Raw genomic sequence first — 18,651 nt, 5'->3', positions numbered from 1 at the left:
TAGAAAATCTAAGAAATCTAATCAAAAGTTACTAGAACTACCTGCACGGCTAGAGCCCATGCTCTGCAACAAGAATCCCGTGCACCAAAAAGAAGAGTAGCCCCCGCTCGCCACAACCAGAGAAAAGCCCCCACACAGCAACAAAGACCCAGTGCAGCCAAAAATAAAATAAATTTATATAAAAAAAATTTTTAAAAACAAAACTTACTAGAACTAGTAAATGAGTTTAGCAAGTTTACAGATATAAGATCAATATATTAAAAAGTAACTGTATTTCCATATATGAGCAATAAACAATCAGGGATTGAAATTTTAAATGTTATTTACAATAGCACCAATACATATGAAATACCTAAAGATAAATATTACAAAAGATGTACAAGACCTGTATTACAAATTATAGCTGAGGGAAATCACAAAAGATTTAAACAAATGGAGATATACAACCTGTTCATGAGAAGTTTTGTTGATGAGTATAACTTGCTCATGAGAAGACTCAATATGCTAAGATGTCAATTCAAATCTCCAACAGATTTTTTGTAGGTATGGACAAACTTATTTTAAAATTCATATGGAGGGCTTCCCTGGTGGCGCAGTGGTTAGGAATCTGCCTGTCAATGCAGGGAACACGGGTTTGATCCCTGGTCCGGGAGGATCCCACATTCTGCAAAGCAACTAAGCCCATGTGCCACAATTGCTGAGCCTGTGCTCTAGAGCCCGTAAGCCACAACAACTGAAGCCCGCGAGCCACACCTACTGAAGCCCACGCACCTGGAGCCCGTGCTCCACAACAAGAGAAGCCACCACAGTGAGAAGCCCACGCGCAGCAACGAAGACCCAATGCAGACAAAAATAAATAAATAATTTTTAAAAAATTCATATGGAACTGCAAAATATCTAGAATACCCAAAACAACTTTGAAAAAGAAGAACAAAGTTGAAAATAATTTCAAGACTCAGCACAAAGCTACAAGAATCAAGACAGTATGGTATTGGTGGGACTTCCCTGGTGGCGCAGTGGTTAAGAATCCGCCTGCCAATGCAGGGGACACGGGTTTGAGCCCTGGTCCGGGAAGATCCCACATGCCATGGAGCAACTAAGCCCACGCACCACAACTACGGAGCCTGTACTCTAGAGCCCACGAGCCACAACTACTGAGCCCACATGCTGCAACTACTGAAGCCCGTGTGCCTAGAGCCTGTGCTCTTCAACAAGAGAAGCCACCACAATGAGAAGCCCATGCACCACAACGAAGAGTAGCCCCTGCTTGACGCAACTAAAGAAAGCCCACGTGCAGGAATGAAGACCTAATGCAGCCAAAAATAAATAAATAAAATTTTTTAAAAATCTACAAACAAGAAATGCTGGAGAGGGTGTGGAGAAAAGGGAACCCTCTTGCACTGTTGGTGGGAATGTAAATTGATACAGCCACTACGGAAAAAAGTACAGAGGTTCCTTAAAAAACTAAAAATAGAACTACCATACGACCCAGCAATCCTGCTACTGGGCACATAGCCTGAGAAAACCATAACTCAAAAAGAATCAGGGGGCTTCCCTGGTGGCGCAGTAGTTGAGAGTCCGCCTGCCAATGCAGGGGACACGGGTTCGTGCCCCGGTCTGGGAAGATCCCACATGCCGTGGATTGGCTGGGCCCGTGAGCCATGGCCACTGGGCCTGCGCGTCTGGAGCCTATGCTCCACAAGGGGAGAGGCCACAATAGTGAGAGGCCCATGTACCACAAAAAAAAAAAAGAGTCGTGTACCACAATGTTCACTGCAGTACTATTTACAATAGCCAGTACATGGAAGCAACCTAAGTGTTCATCGACAGATGAATGGATAAAGAAGATGTAGCACATATATACAATGGAATATTACTCAGCCATAAAAAGAAATGAAATTGAGTTATTTGTAGTGAGGTGGATGGACCTAGAGTCTGTCGTACAGAGTGCAGTAAGTCAGAAAGAGAAAAACAAATACCGTATGCTAACACATATATATGGAATCTAAAATATATATATATGGTTCTGAAGAACCTAGGAGCAGGACAGGAATAAAGACTCAGACATAGAGAGTGGACTTGAGGACACGAGGAGGGGGAAGGGTAAGCTGGGATGAAGTAAGAGAGTGGCATGGACATACATACACTACCAAATGTAAAATAGCTAGCTAGTGGGAAGCAGCCACATAGCACAGGGAGATCAGCTCTGTGCTTTGTGACCACCTAGAGTGGTGGGATAGGGAGGGTGGGAGGGAAATGCAAGAGGGAGGGGATATAGGGATATATGTATATTTATAGCTGATTCACTTTGTTATAAAGCAGAAACTAACACAACATTGTAAAGCAATCATACTCCAATCAAGATGTTAAAAAAGAGTATATACTATATGATTCTATTTAAAACGTGAGAAATTGTAAACTATAAGTGATGGAAAGCTGATCAGGGACTTCTCTGGTGGCACAGTAGTTAAGAATCTGCCTGCCAATGCAGGGGACACGGGTTTGAGCCCTAGTCTGGGAAGATCCCACATGCCTCAAAGCAACTAAGCCCGTGCGCCACAACTACTGAGCCTGCGCTCTAGAGCCCGCAAGCCACAACTACGGAGCCTGCGTGCCACAACTGCTGAAGCCCGCCTGCCTAGAGCCCGTGGTCTGCAACAAGAGAGGCCACCGCAATGAGAAGCCTGCACACCACAACGAAGAGTAGCCCCCGCTCACAGCAACTAGAGAAAGCCCGCGCACAGCAACGAAGACCCAACGCAGCCAAAAACAAATAAAATAAAATAAAAAATTTTATTTTTAAAAAAAGAAAGAAAGCAGACCAGTGTTTGCCTTGAGGGTAGGAGGCATGAGGAAACTTGTGGGTGACAGGCTCATTATCTTGATTGTAGTGATGTTTTCATAGGTGTCTACATGTAGCAAAATTCACCAACTTGTACACTTTAAATACATGCAGTTTATTATATGCCCCCATTAAACCTCTATAAAGCTGTTTACAGTATGAAAGGAGAATGGTGAAAACACAAGTTTCACACAGTGGGCTTATTTCATTAAAGCACAGTTTTATCAAAAACAAGGATGAAAGTTTATTCTTTGCGTAAGCCACACAAACATCCAAGAAAAACTTCCATTTCCAAGACTACCAATCCTATTCCTAAACCGTCATCCGCCCCATCTCCTTCCACACTCGGCCAGACATTTCATGTGTTGTCAACATGAAAATACCTGGTGAGGAAGCCAGGTCAGAGTGTGGGTGACAGATCCAAATGCACTGCCACTACCTGACAAATTTGAAAGTTATACTGAGTGAAATTGACCTAGAAGAGCTGTTGGTACATTTACAATCTTAGCAGGGCTGGAGTCTATTTATGGGTTTTGATGGACTCTAACTACATTGTAATTTGTACATATATACAATTTTAAGTTATCTGTATAACCTATCTTCTTATTCACTAACAGAAGTCATCCTGATTTATGGGTTTGTTTTATAATGTGCCTCTATCTGCATGCACCACATGGAAAGACAATAAACACAAAAAATACTTTGGGCTCTTGCTGCTAAACAAGTATTGAAGCAATGTGTGTGAGTTATTAAAAGAAGTACTACAATTAACAAGACAATTTGGCACTGTCCACGCCCTCAGGAAACTGGAATACTATACTGAAAAGGAGACAACTTCTCTTAGAGATAGAGGGTATGGTACGTGTGTTGGGGGAAGGGGGGCCATGAGATAGTCTCCTAAAATTACAGAATATCAACAGCCACCCCTTATGCCAAATCATCTTCAGTTTGAGTCATTCTTACACGCCTTAACTCTCAAATTCCCTCTATCTCAGAATGCTATACCCTTACTCCCAGTTAATATGGTGGGTTTAAAATACACCGGGCATTCTTTCCTACTGACAAACTGATGGAGAAGTTCATGTAATCAAGGAAAATATCTGATACTAATTGCTCACACACAAAAAAAAAAGTAGAAGGGGACTCTCTGAACTTAGACCCAAGCCCAAAGCCAAGTTTATTTATCTCTGATAAATCTCTCCTGATACTAATCCCTCCAGTCCCACCTTTACTATGTGAGTAGTTACACAGCTGTGTTGGTGGGAAAATACTGTGTAATGATGTGCTGGGGGTAAGCAATTCTCGTAACCCGTTATTCTAGTAACCATTAAGAGTCTTAAAACTTCACCTCGGGATGGACTAAGACTGTGGTATATTGGTAAATATTTAATAAGGTAAGAAAGGAAGGCCCTCATTTGCAGTATCTAAGTGAATACTCCCAGTCAGTCAATTTTAAGCTACCACTGTGATGTGACTAAATGCGATGTTGGGAAGATGTGTGCCTAGTATTCCCCCCATACAAATGAGATAAAAATAAATAACCTCAAGAGCACATACAATAGTAAAATGTAGTAAAAATAATTAGGTAGTTACAGTTTTTAGTATCTAATACTGTCACCGGCCAAGCCCATTAACAATTCCCGGGAAATAAAAATAGAATCTGGGTAATAAGACAAAGTTTAACCTTTTTATTTTTCTTTGTGCTTAGTCCAGTTTCACTTGCTCACAGGGTGTTGCATGCAGAGATCTTACACCAGGCCCTTCAGACCAGAGTTCCTAGTGTGAAAAGGCTGGGCCTGGCACCTCAGCTCTGGGCCCCTGTCCAGAAGTGCTGCACAGGCCCCTGCAATCCAAAAGAACCCTATAAAGCAGCCCCAGCCAAACGCCTTTGGGGAACAGCACGTACTTGAGAGCTTGAACTCCCACCTCTTCATTCTTTGACTTCCTTTGCGTTCGAACCAAACTTGGTCTTTTACTGGCTCCAAGATACCGGTCAGAAGGACACTTGCTGGGGACTGACTGGGGAGTGTCATTACAATACCTTCATTTTTTAAATATTACTTAATTGTAAGTTTATATAATTTAAATTTTAATGATGGCAGTGTTTAAGGATTCGCTAGCCGAATACTTACAATTTTAACGAGACTGCTCAAGTCACCTTCAACACACCACTGGCCTGGGGGTACTTTCTTTCTGAGGTGAATACAAGGTAACTTCAAGTAACTTCGAACTTCGGTGACTCCTACTGAAAGAGAAGATCCTGCCAACAAGTAAAACTTGATATATTCTTTTTAATACAACAATGAAGAAACAAGGGCCCAGGTACAATTAAAGAGCGTACAAGGTGTTAAGTGGTGGAGTGGGACTTGGAGCTCAGATATGTCTCCAAAGCTAAGAGATGAATACATCCGTCAGGTGTTGCTACAATTTCTAGTTGAAAAAGCCAGACTCGAGGACTTTTAGCTCTGCCCGGAGCCTTAAGGGTGTGTGTGGAGGGGCGGCGCAAGAGGTGGAGAACGTAGCTTTCTAAGCGTATGTCCTCTGCACCCAGAAGTCTCTCTACAGATCAATCCCAACCACGGATTTGTCCATGGCCTCCAAGAAAATATTCTATTCCTACAATCCGCTGTGTGCGCTCCTACCCACCTGACGGCTTAAGTCTTCTGCGGGAGGTAGAACTACTACGGAACAGAGAGCACAGAATTCGGTCGGCCGGCGCGAGTCGGGAAAAAAGCCAGCGAATCCTCATTAGTAGCGCGTGGCCGCCTGGGCTGAGGGGCTGAGGGCCGTGAGCTGTAGCCGCGGACCCGCCCTCCCAGACCTCCTGGTCCTCCCCAGGCCGCCGAGCCGCCGGCGCCGCACGCGCCTCTCCAGCCGCCCTCTCGAGGCTTGACATTTGCTCCGGAAGTGGCTCCGGCGCCTGAGGCGGGCCTAGGATTTTACCGGACGAAAAGACCGACGCCCACGCTGCCTTCACGCCCCGCCCTCCGCTCCCCTAAGTTAAAGAGGAAGAGCGGGCCGTTGGGTGGCTGGTTGGGTGAGTCGGCCTCTGCCGCGCCCGGGAGCCAGCCGCCGCACTTCCGGCGGCCGGAGCCCCGCGCACGCTCGAAGCCATGTTGAGGAGCTGCACCGCGGCACTGCGCACGCTCCGGGCCCTGCGCGGCAGGCGGGAAGGCGCGTCCCCCGCTGCGAGGGACCCGGTACTCGCGCGGGTAAGTCCCGGGCGCTGGGCGGCGGAAATGGGCAGAGGGTGGGACTTTCCGTCAGGAACAACCCTGTGATATGGATATGTTCAGCTGTTTATCCATTTCCTCAGCCAGCTGACCTCAGAGTAAAAGCTAACATCAGCTCCAAGAGGCATCAATGTTAACGGGGTCAGCGGATCTTTCAGTCCTGAGATTCAAGCCGTAAGAAACTGCACAGGAGGGTGACGCCGTTTGTTGTTGTTTTTTTTTTAACATCTTTATTGGAGTATAATTGCTTTACAATGGTGTGTTAGTTTCTGCTGTATAACAGTGAATCAACTATACGTATACATATATCCCCATATCTCCTCCTTCTTGAGCCTCCCCTCCCACCCCTCCTTCTAGGTGGGGTGACCCGTTTTGAATAAGTGTGCAGGATGCTTGAGTCATGTTAGCAGGTCAAGGAATGCAGCTGCTACTAATATTAATAAAGAAAGGTTGTGCCTTAAGCAAGGTCACATAGAAAACACGTGGTACAGTTGGAATCTGAACCGAAGCAGTCTGCCTCCTAACCATTACATTATACCCTCAGGAGAAGAGTACGTCACTAACAAGGGTTTAATCCTAGTTCTCTACTACTAGTTTATCTACTACTTTACTTATCTACTAGAAAAACTGTTAAGATATTCTGTCTTACCATTTTTCAGTCAGCAATCAATACAGATATTTGCTGCCTCTCACCAGCTATATGCAAGGAATATCTAAAGATAGTAGTTTATAGGGATATTGGCTTAATTCTAGATAATTAAATTAAGTGGTACTACTTAAATTGTCCTCTCTGAAGGAGATCAGTTCAATGAAAATAATCATTTTGGACTCGTAAAGGACACACACAAGTGGATCCCATTTAATGATAGTTAAAACCATTTTAACATCTCTGAAAATGTTAAGTTCAAGAACTTTCTTTTTTTAATATTGATTTATTTTATTTTTGGCTGCATCAGGTCTTAGTTGCGGCACGCGGGATCTTTGTTACGGCTTAGTTGTGGCATGCGGGATCTTTCGTTGTGGTGCACGGGCTTAGTTGCCCTGCCGCATGTGGGAGCTTAGTTCCCCAAGACCAGGGATCCAACCCGTGTTCCCTGCATTGGAGAGCAGATTCTTAACCACTGGACCACCAGGGAAGTCCCAAGTTCAAGAATGTTAAAACAATTTCTATACAGTCCTTATTATTAAGCAGTCTGCTTGAATGAATAATGAAATAATGTTCACTTTGGGAGAGTCAAGGTAACTAATAATAATTTATAATGAAATCAGCTTCCTTGATTGTTTTAATATTAGAAATAAAAAAGATAACCAGCTTATATTAAAATAAGTAATAGTAAATGTTAAAAAATTTTAAGGTGAAGTTTTTAGCAAAAAGAAAGGAGAGGCTGGCACTTCTAATAGAAACATTTAATAAATATTGTAATGGGATTCTAATGGTGTTAGCTTTAGGGAATAACTAATAATTGATGGAATGAGGATTTTTTTTTTTTTTTTATTGCGGTATGCGGGCCTCTCACTGTTGTGGCCTCTCTCGTTGTGGAGCACAGGCTCCGGACGCGCAGGCTCAGTGGCCATGGCTCACGGGCCCAGTCGCTCCGCGGCATGTGGGATCTTCCCGGACCAGGGCACGAACCCGCGTCCCCTGCATCGGCAGGCGGACTCTCAACCACTGCGCCACCAGGGAAGCCCCGAAATGAGGATGTTTTTATTGGCAGCTATTTAAATTTTTCCACTTGAAGTCTAAAGACTTGTGGTTGAATATAAAAAAGAGCATTAAGTATGGGCCATTTATAAGAACAAAGACATCAAAAGAGAATTCTAAAGTTACAGTCTCACTTCCAGGCTCGTGCGGAATATACTTCTCTTTTCAACTTTGGGTTAAAGTTGGGAGCCTCCAGATAGGGCTATGCGGTAGTCATGTTTCTTTCTTCTGGGCCTTGTGTCTTCTACCAGTTCTTCTCAATCCTTTGGAGACAGGAGATGATACCTCATTCCACTTATCACCATTTTAAGGCATTCAGGATTGTCTTGAATAAGTGGTTCAGCTTCTACTGTCTTTTTTTTTTTTTTTTTTTTTGTTGCGCGGGCCTCTCACTGTTGGGGCCTCTCCCGTTGCAGAGCACAGGCTCCGGACGCGCAGGCTCAGCGGCCATGGCTCACGGGCCTAGCCGCTCTGCGGCATGTGGGATCTTCCCGGACCGGGGCACGAACCCGCGTCCCCTGCATCGGCAGGTGGACTCTCAACCACTGCGCCACCAGGGAAGCCCCTCTACTGTCTTAATTAAGAAATTCTTCGATATAAGAGGAAACCTGACTTTAGCAAGGATGTCAACCATAAATGGCTGGCAATTAGGTTCATCATATTTCAACCACCTGACTGCAGCGTCTTAAACCTGATCCTCTGCTCTCACAGTTAGAGTGTCCTGATTGAGGAGATGTGTAACTCACCTGGCATCAAGTTGTAGAAATGCATTAGTTTTATAAAATTCAGTAAAATGCTGATGAATAAAGTCATCTGCAGTTGCGTTCAATTTAGGACAGTGTAGACACTCTGCTAGCCCACTTATACCAAGACAATTGGAAGCATCAACTTGTTCTTTGAAAAAAATCAACACACATTTCTTCACAGGTTCAATCTAGTACTGGTTTGCTGCATCTAACAAAGGCTGAACATTGTTGCTATTCACAGAAATTCTAATGCTATAAGTGAATTCCACAAGTTATTTAATAATGTCAGGTTCAGCATCTTTGAGTTCTACTTCAAAGAACTTTGATTCAAGTATGTTATTTGTGAACATTAAGTTTAAAAAATAACTGGCTGCAGCAAGGACAACACAGTGAACAGCTGTCTTTCGTTCCTGGACCATAAGGATCACATCACACAGTGTTTTCTTTGGATTTATGTAGCTTGTCAACAAGGTTCTGCAGTCAGTGCCTCCCAGCGTGATTTCAAGTTGACCCTGGGTATAAATCCCTGGTCCCCACGCCACAATCCTTGGTCCCAATATCCTAAATATCTCTTAAATCTTTTTCATTCCTCTCTACCTAGTTCACCTTCTGACCACATTTCTCCTGGACCTTTACACAGTCTTTTAACTGGTTTCCTTACCATTGCTTCTCACCTTACAATTCATCCTTTACATCAGAGGGAGCTTTCTAAAACCTAATTTCATGTTACTGCTTTGCTTAAAACTCCTTAAGCCTCCCCATAATGGAAAAAGTACTTTGCCACTCAAGTACCACCTTCATGATTCTTTAAAGACTCCTTTCTTGGGCTTCCCTGGTGGCGCAGTGGTTGGGAGTCCGCCTGCCGATGCAGGGGACACGGGTTCGTGCCCGGGTCCAGGAAGATCCCACATGCCGCGGAGTGGCTGGGCCCGTGAGCCATGGCCGCTGAGCCTGCGTGTCCAGAGCCTGTGCTCCGCAACGAGAGAGGCCACAACAGAGAGGCCCGCGTACCGCCCAAAAAAAAAAAAAAAAAAAGTTCATTGCGGGACTTCCCTGGTAGCCCAGTGGTTAAGGCTCCGGACTTCCACTGCAGGGGGAGTGGGTTTGATCCCTGGTCAGGGAACTAAGATCCCACATGCCATGAAGTGCCAAAAAAGGGGGGGAAAAAAAAAGATTGTTGAATTTAGCTGAATCCCCCAGACTTTAAAAGTTATAATCAGGTAGGAGAGCCCAGGGTCAAGGGAGTCATTCTAATTCCTAAAAGCCTTTATTATCTGTGTTGCACTGGTCCATGAAAGGATGCTAGAACTGATCAAACCTAGAGTTCCCTATTTAAGATGAGACCTATGGATGCGGTAAGCCCAAATTTACAACTCCAAAGCTTACATATCCTATTCTACCTCTTAATTGACAGGTATTAGTCAATACATATTAATTTATGACTAATTGTGTGTGTTAGGTTACTTCTAGAATTTATGTACTTTAAAAACTACATGATTGGGGTGAGTAGGGAGGGTGGGAGGGAGGCACAAGAGGGAGGGGTTATGGGGATATATGTATACATATAACTAATTCCCTTTGTTATACAGCAGAAACTAACACAACATTGTAAAGCAATTATACTCCAATAAAGATGTTAAAAAAAAAAAGCCATCAGTGCATACTGGAATTTGATGGCAAGAATAGGCACATGAGTAATAGCTTTGAAAAATAAATTAAATAAAAAGAGAAAAAAAACCTATATGATTGGGACTGGATTCTAAGGAAATAAACAAAAGTAGAGAAAAGACTATATTCATAGTGTTCCAATGATCCTTTTCATTTAAAGCAGCAAAAGATTGGAAACAATTTACATGTACAATTTAAATGTTTAAGTAAATTATAGTATATCATTTTAAAGGACTATTTTTCTGCTGTTGAAAATGGTGGTAACTGAGATTAAGGGCATGAGAAAGTGAACACTAAAGAATTTTAAGTGATGAAGCAAAAGAAAAATTATATTTCTTACTGAGATTACAAGTATATTAAGAAAAGCTGTAGTTAAAAAAACTTGGAGGAGGGATTTCTGTGGTGGTCCAGTGGTTAAGACTCCAAGCTCTCAATGCTGGGGGCCCGAGTTCAATTCCTGGTCGGGGAACTAGATCCCACCTGCTGCAACTAAGATCCCACATGCCACAACTAAAAGATCCCTCATGCTGCAACCCCACATGCCTCAACTGAAGATCCTGCACGTGGCAACAAAGATCTCACATGCCGCAACTAAGACCCAGCACGGCCAAATAAATAAATAAATAAATATTAAAAAAAATAACTTGGAGGAAATATATCAAAATTTTACCATTAGTTATATTAAGATGGAGAGATAATGAGTGGGTTAAAAATTTTTGTTTTTCTTTTCTTTCCTTCCCAGATTTTCTGAGCTGAAAGGCTGAAGGGATAAGCCAATCCAAAACCATAGGAAAAAACAAAGGTACAAATACTGAGCTAGGGAGTGGAGTGGTCTCAACCCTACTCATGTTTCCCCTCAGGAATTCAAGACTTCCTTTTGTTAGCTGGGAAGTTTTTAGTTCCATGGAGTTCTTGGGACAGGCTCCCTAAATTCTTACCATCAGGCCAGGATCAGAGCCAGCCCAGAGGTCAGCAGAAGGCTGGTTGGCTGGTTCCTCCATCACAATAACAGCACCTCCCTGTACCCTGGGGTGTAGTCCCGGTGTTGTAGGTACATTGAATATGAATGAATTGATAAGGGTGCCTGGAAGTAGAATGCCACAGAGTTGATAGCTTCTGTGATCTTAATGTTCCAGGATTTCTGCAGAAGTCAAAATAACTGATTTTCCTTTCTGGTGCCGATGGGCATTTGCTTTGTCCAGCTCTTTTGTAGGTGACACTTTGTCCCCCAAGTCCTCCAGGGCCCATGTACCTTTCCACCTGCTGTGTGGGCACTGGAGTGGTAGCAGTGCTGAGTGCTACAGAGAAATAGCACTGGTGGAAGCTGTGGTTATTATGACACCAAGAACTTTCCCCCTCCAACCCCCTTCTCCTCTTTCTTTGTATTCTCTTTCTTGACATCTGGGTCTGTCACCTACTCCGTTGAACAGTTCAGAAACCTGAGATTGGCTCTTGTATTTTTCCTCTTCCCTCACTCTCCTTATCCAAATAGTCACCAAGTTCTGCTTCATGCATTCATAATTTTTCACCTGAGTTATTCCAGTAGCCTCTAGACAGGGCCCTCTGATTCCAATCTTGAAATCACTCCCACTATCTTTTGTATTATGGCCAAATCTGATCTTGTCACTCCCCTATTTCAAATCCCTCCGAGAGCACTGCAGATGCAATTCAAACCAGTTAACTTAGTGTAGAAGCTTCTCACAGTCAGGCACTTGCCTACGTCTCTACAGCCATCTGCTCTTCCCCTTGTACTGAAACAATGCCAAGCTTTCTTGAGGCCTTAGTTTCATCATCTGTAAAATGGGGATAATAATTTGTACCTACTTCATATGGTTGTTGTAAGGCCCCTCAAAACTGTTTCATGCCTCCTTGCCTTTGCACACAGTGTTCCTTTGCCTACAATACCCTTTCTATCTGGCTAATTTCTGCTTGTCTAATGAAGATTCAAGTCAAAGAACCCCTACCTGAATACCAAATCTCAGATGAATACCTCTCCCCTGTGCTCTGGCTTCCTGTGTGTTTCCCACTGGTAACACTTTTTACCTGGAGGAAAACTATCTGTCCTTCATCTCTCTTTATCACCAGTTCCTGGCTGCTGACTTTAAAAAAATGCACACATGAGAGTTGCGAATTAAGTTTTATTTGAGGCAAAATCAGGACTATAGCCCGGGAGACAGCATCTCAGATAGCTCTGAGAAACTGTTCCAAAGAGGCAGGGGGGAAGGTCACTATATATGTGATTTTGGTGAAGGGGGAGTACATGCAATCAAGCTAGTCTCTAGTGAAGGTTACTGCTAGTCACAAGGAACAGATGTCACCATGAAGGATTTTAGTGCTTTTCTAAATATGAGGACATATAAGAATTGGGCTCATAAAATCAGCTCCTGAGGGGCTTCCCTGGTGGCGCAGTGGTTGAGAGTCTGCCTGCCGATGCAGGGGACGCGGATTCGTGCCCCGGTCCGGGAAGATCCCACATGCCACGGAGCAGCTGGGCCTGTGAGCCATGGCTGCTGAGCCTGCGCGTCCGGAGCCTGTGCTCCGCAACGGGAGAGGCCACAACAGTGAGAGACCCACGTACCGCCAAAAAAAAAAAAAAAAAAAATCAGCTCCTGAAAATACCTAACTATCTGAAGACCTGTTCTGCCAGTTTTTCTCAGAGCACAGGATGCCTCATTTCTGTCCTCCACCCTGAACTCCTTTCAGGGGGTGTTGAAACTCAGCAGGTGCAGCAGCACATGATTTAATCCTTGTAGAGGTGGATGTCAAGTGCCGGTTTGTAGTTGACGTGGCTGACCTGTGTTTGATTAAGGTTTAAAAAAAAGAAGGGGGTCTGCAGACCTGGGCTTAATACCAACTCTGCTAATGGCTAGTTGGGTGACATTGAGCAAATCATTTATCCTCTCTCAATCTCCCAGTTCTCCCAAGGAGAGAGGACCAGGTGATCCTAGAAATTTGTTTCCACTTCAAAACAACAAGCTTGGGGCTTCCCTGGTGGCGCAGTGGTTGAGGGTCCGCCTGCTGATGCAGGGGACATGGGTTCGTGCCCAGGTCCGGGAAGATCCCACATGCCGCGGAGCGGCTGGGCCCGTGAGCCATGGCCACTGAGCCTGCGTGTCCGGAGCCTGTGCTCCGCAACGGGAGAGGCCACAACAGTGAGAGGCCCACCTACCGCAAACAAAACAAAACAAAACAAACAAACAAACAAAAAGCTTTTGGGAAGAGGAAAAGCAGCAAGATAGTCTTAGAAAATAAGAGAATATGTTATGAAATAGGATGTACCTACCATTACTCTCCTTTTTTTCCTTTCTTTTAGAGGTGGTTTTCTACAGAGAAAGTCATTCCTAAGGACTATGCTCTCCCCAACCCCAGCTGGAGCAAGGACTTAAGACTCCTCTTTGACCAGTTCATGAAGAAATGCGAAGACGGCTCCTGGGAACGTTTACCTTCATATAAAAGTAAATATACTCAAAAGAGTGAAGATTTCAAAACCTGTTTTCTTGGTAGGAATAGGTACACTCCCATAAAGAATATTTAAATATCAAATATAAAACTAAGATCAGATTGAAGTACTTGTTACCACTTGAAAAAGGAAGGAGGATAGTGCAGGGGGTTTGCTATATTCTCCAGTTTTATAGGCCAGAAATCTCAATAAAATTCACAGATTGTGGGAGAGCATGAAGTCTGTTGCCATTAATAAGAATGCCCCCACCGTGGCATCATCATCACCGTTATCAGGAAGGGGCCCCCAGAAAGACTCCACCCTACCACATTCTCATCACCTCTCTGTCTTGAGGCTGTCATCACTAACCTCAATTTACTGTTTATCCCAATATATGGCTCTGTCACCCTAAGCGGCTCAGAGTACTCAAGTCATCCCCTCATCTCCCAGACTCTAAACTCCCAAGGCAAACTACCCCACCTCCAACACATACACATTGCACTTCCTGTCCTTTGTGTGTGTGTGTGTATGTGTTTTAATTAATAGACTTCTTTTTTTAGTAGTTTCAGGTCTATAGAAAAAAGAGTGGAAAGAACAGAGTTCCCATATACCCCTTAATTCCTTCTGCCAGCTTTCCATTTATTAACATCTTGCGATAGTAAAGTACATTTGTTGTAATGGTGAGACTGTATTAATACATTAACTAAAGTCCATAGTTTACATTAGGGTTCACTGTGTAATACTTGATGAGTTTTGACAAATGTATAATGACATATAACATACGCAATAGTTCCACCGCCTTAAAAATTCACTGTGTCCCCCGTTCATCTGTCCCTCCTTCTCCCGAACCCTTGGCAACCACTGATCTTTTTACTCTCTCCATGGTTTTGCCTTTTCCAGAATACATACAGTATGTAGCCTTTTCAGATTGTTTTCTTTCACTTAATAATATACATTTATTAAGGTACATTTATTTTTTCCACAGCAGTTAACACCATCTGGCATGCCTTGTGTTTATTTAACAGTGTGTCTCTCACCACTAGAGTGTTTGCTTCTGTCGACTTAAGAAAAAATGCACAATGTGAGAGTTGCGAGTTAAGTTTTATTTGGGGCAAAATGAGGACTGCAGCTCGGGAGACAGCATTTCCGATAGCTCTGAGAAACTGCTCCAGAGAGGTAGGGGGGAAGGTCAGTATATATGTGATTTTGGTGAAGGGGGAACGCATGCAATCAAGCATATATTTTTTTGCAGAAGGTTTCTGCTAGTCACGAGGAGCAGACATCACCGTGAAGGATTTTAGTGCTTTTCTAGATATGAGGAGATACAAGAATTGGGCTCATAAAATCGGTCCTGAAAATATCTGTCTGAAGACCTATTCTGCCAGTTTTTCCCAGAGCACAGAGCGCCTCATTTCTGCTCTCCACCCTGAACTCCTTTCCGGGGGTGTTGAAAATCAGTAGCTGCAGCAGCACATGATTTAATCCTTGTAAAGGGAGTTGGTAAGTGCCAATGGCAAGTGCCAATTTGTAGTTGACAGCGCCTCCTCATGGTCATAAATTTGACCATGACTTGGGAGGCATTTCATGACCATTTTGTCCTGTGGTGCTAGGAAGGCTCATTCCTAGGTCTGGTGAAGATTTTGCTGATAGGCCACTCAGTGTGCTATTACTGGACTAGGTCTTTTAACAGTAACTAAAGACTCTGGACCACCTGTCTTACTAATCTGTTATGGTCCAGGAAAATTCCCTCTTGTCGTATCTTCCCATATCTAGAGTTACAGTATTACAATCATTGATCTCATATAAAACTATATATTTTTGTTGGAGGCTCAGTCACACATTTGGTAATGCAAGAAACAACAATCTTGTAAAACAGGAAAAATGCAAATAACATAGCTAGCAATATTATTAAAGTCATAAGTGAGAATTCAGCCAAGAACTTCCATTAGGTACAGCCCAGTATATCTTCAGCTCACCTGACTTAGTCTGTTCTGTACCAATCGTTATCTTTCAGGGAAATGGTGTATTGTCACTGTCCATAAGGCTCCCAGCCCAATTTCCTAGTTACTACGCTGGTTATCCTTAGTATAATTTGATTGTTCCCAAGGTAAAAGGGTGCCTTAAAACTTAAATGACCATAGCCTGGTGTTAACCACATAAATCCATCCCATAATTGCGGGAGCTTTTATTCCTTGGCTGAAATTTTGCTGTTGCTCTGATTGAGCTTGAGTAACTTTAGAGGAAAATTCATTTTTTTATGGCCAGGGTCAGAGCAGGTATTATTAATTGTCTAGGTGAGGGGATCCCATCTAGTAATATCAAGAGTAGCCTGAACAGGACTGAACTTTCTTTCTTCTGAAATAAATTTCCTAAGGACCATCCAATTAGAGGCTTGGAGTAGAGCAATCCACCAAGGTAATCCAGAAGTACTAGACAAAGGTGATTGGCCACAAACCCAACAATTGGATTGATTTTTTAAACTAGCATAGGATCGTGTCCATGATAGAAAACATTTGATTTATATGCAAAGGTCTGAGAAGTCAAGAAAACTTTATAAATGATAATACGAATCAGGTCCAGCATCTTGGGTAAGCTGTCTGCTTCTGATGTTGTCTTCTTCTCATCCTGGTGTGAGTGTAGTTTCCTCTGTTTGAGCGGTGTTTTAAGGTGAGTTTGAGGTCAGCAGTCCTCTCTATAGACCAGTCCGATGCAGCAGCCCTTTTTAAGTGGGAAATATGAATCCAAGAGTGGATCCCTTTAGTTTTGCTGCACATGAGCTAGTTAAGGGTACCTGGTGAGGGCCTTTCCATCTGGGTTGGAGTGAGTCCTTTAAATGATGTCTTTTCCAATATACATAGTCCCCTGGTTGCAGGTCATAGGGCAAATGATCTTCATCCAAAGATAGATTACTGAGATAAGCTTCAAAAACAAACTTAGAGTGTGCTTTTAATAATACAATTTAACTTTATATCAATATAACATAGCAACAAGGAACTATCCTGGAAGTGAGTCTTAGTAAATACAGACCTCCATTAACAAAACTGGGATTTAACATTCATTGAAACATCTTTTTCTCTCTAAAATTACCCTCATTTCTACCAAATATAACCAAATTAAGACTAATTTGGTTGCAAAATAAATCTGGTCTCAATACACTTGGCCTGATGATATATAACTATAATTGATCATATAGGCTTTTTGCTTGCTGAAACTTTTATAAGGAGTCTCAGGCTGGACTTTTAAAATACCTCTCAGGGCTAAGAAAGTCACCAACGGCTTATCACAGATTTCACCTAACAGATCTAGGTGAATTCCTCCCTTTTCAAGGTCCCAAAATACCTTGAGTTTTCTGTACCTGTTAGTGAGGTAGCCTTCCTAATTTATCTGATAAAGCTACTGGCAACCTGAGAGTTTCCAGTGTCTGGAGCAGACAGATAGCAAAGATAAATGTTTCAATCCTGCTTACAAAGGTATAATTTACCAAATTACTATAAATCATAATTAGTTTGAGGGGAAGGTTTTCCTTACACCTGGAAAACACAGATTTAAACCAGTAATTTTTCAGATAGAAACCATAAAATTTACAACCATATTCACCAGTTACAACCATATTCACCAGTTCACTCAGTCCAAAAACTAATCCTTTTTGTTAACAGCTTTATGAAGCCATCAGGTTTCCCATTAGAATTCTTCAATTTCTTACCCAGTTCAGCATTATGGTCTGAAAGTCAGAAACTTGTATTTATCCAAAAATCCTTTCTATAAGTTTTCTTGAAGAAGAAGCATTTTTGCAAAGACATTAGAGTGAAACTGTAAGTGTCTATAATGACAGAAAACTTAAGGCACGTTTAAAATCTGATTACAATGCAATTAACAAAGAAACTTGGTTACTACGGTGACATACAACACTTTAAGATAATAACTAGAATTATGACTGATAACATTTTACCAGGACATATCAGAATTTTAGGAACTCCATATGATTTCTAGGATATCTTTATTAGTAACATTTACCATACAATATAACCTAAGAAAATTTATTACTTATTTGACATTACTTCCCATGTAATTTAACATACCAAATGAATCTAATTAGTTTAACATCTCTCTTTGGGATGTATCAGGGCCCCTTTGAAGCATCCCAGAGTTAGCTAGAGGTCAAAAGGATGTCATTAAAATTTGATTTAGGAAGTTCTGTCAAAAAATATCAAAAAGGATTTAGAACACTCAGTCAGATAGGATCACAAGTCACTGTGAAACAATAGTTATTCACTTAGCCCAAGTAACAATAAAAGATTCCAAAGGCAAATACAGAACAGATCACTTATAAGGTAAAGAAACTTGAAATCTGTTATCAAAGGCATTTCAACATTATCAGAAATCTTGCCCTCTTGAGAGAGAAAAAACAAATTCAAGTTTTGCACCCGCTTACTTTTGAAATTCATTTACAGGACTTCCCTGGTGTGCAGTGGTTAAGAATCTGCCTGCCAATGCAGGGGACATGGGTTTGAGCCCTGGTCTGGGAAGATCCCACGTGCCTCGGAGCAACTAAGCCCATGCACCACAACTACTTAGCCTGCGCTCTAGAGCCCACGAGCCACAACTACTGAGCCCACATGCCTAGAGCCCCCATGCTCCACAACAAGAGAAGCCACCACAATGAGAAGCCTGCACACCACAACAAAGAGTAGCCCCACCCGCTGCAACTAGAGAAAGCCTACGTGCAGCAACAAAGACCCAACACGGCCAAAAATAAATGAACAAATAATAAAAATAAATAAATAACATTCATTTACTCAATTAAATTTATTTTAACCTTAGTCAATCCAGACCATGCACAAAACTCTTTTCTCAGGGTGCCCTTTCCACAAACCTTTTTATGACTTTCTGTATCCATCACTTTATTTCCCATTCAGAAACAGCCAGCTATAAGTCAGACCTACTTCCTTTTCCCTTAAAAAAATGCGATTCCATTCCTCATGACTTCTTTACTAGAAACATACATCCTACTTTCCTACTGT

The 18,651-nt window shown here is 42.6% G+C and overlaps 1 protein-coding gene across 2 annotated transcripts in view; it reads left to right on the top strand.

The window, feature by feature from the left end:
• The first annotated feature begins 5,829 nt into the window (after nucleotides 1-5,829).
• Nucleotides 5,830-18,651, top strand: part of THEM4 (thioesterase superfamily member 4) — a 37,892-nt gene continuing 25,070 nt past the window's right edge. The window contains exons 1-2 of one of the 2 annotated variants that reach the window (XR_003431000.1): nucleotides 5,830-6,054; nucleotides 13,505-13,646. Coding sequence is in view for 1 of the 2 variants with exons in the window: in XM_027097853.1 (XP_026953654.1) it covers nucleotides 5,956-6,054; nucleotides 13,505-13,646 (241 nt within the window). In the remaining variant the exon portion in view is untranslated. The remainder of the gene's footprint in view (nucleotides 6,055-13,504; nucleotides 13,647-18,651) is intronic. The other variant, XM_027097853.1, reaches the window with a different exon arrangement.

The sequence above is a fragment of the Aethalodelphis obliquidens genome, unplaced genomic scaffold (assembly GCF_003676395.1).
Source record: "Aethalodelphis obliquidens isolate GAN/ISIS:26980383/991018 unplaced genomic scaffold, ASM367639v1 scaffold116, whole genome shotgun sequence".
Lineage (NCBI taxonomy): Eukaryota > Metazoa > Chordata > Mammalia > Artiodactyla > Delphinidae > Aethalodelphis > Aethalodelphis obliquidens.
The sequence above is the reverse complement of the archived record's forward strand: the minus strand, read 5'-3'. Positions and strand labels throughout refer to the sequence as shown.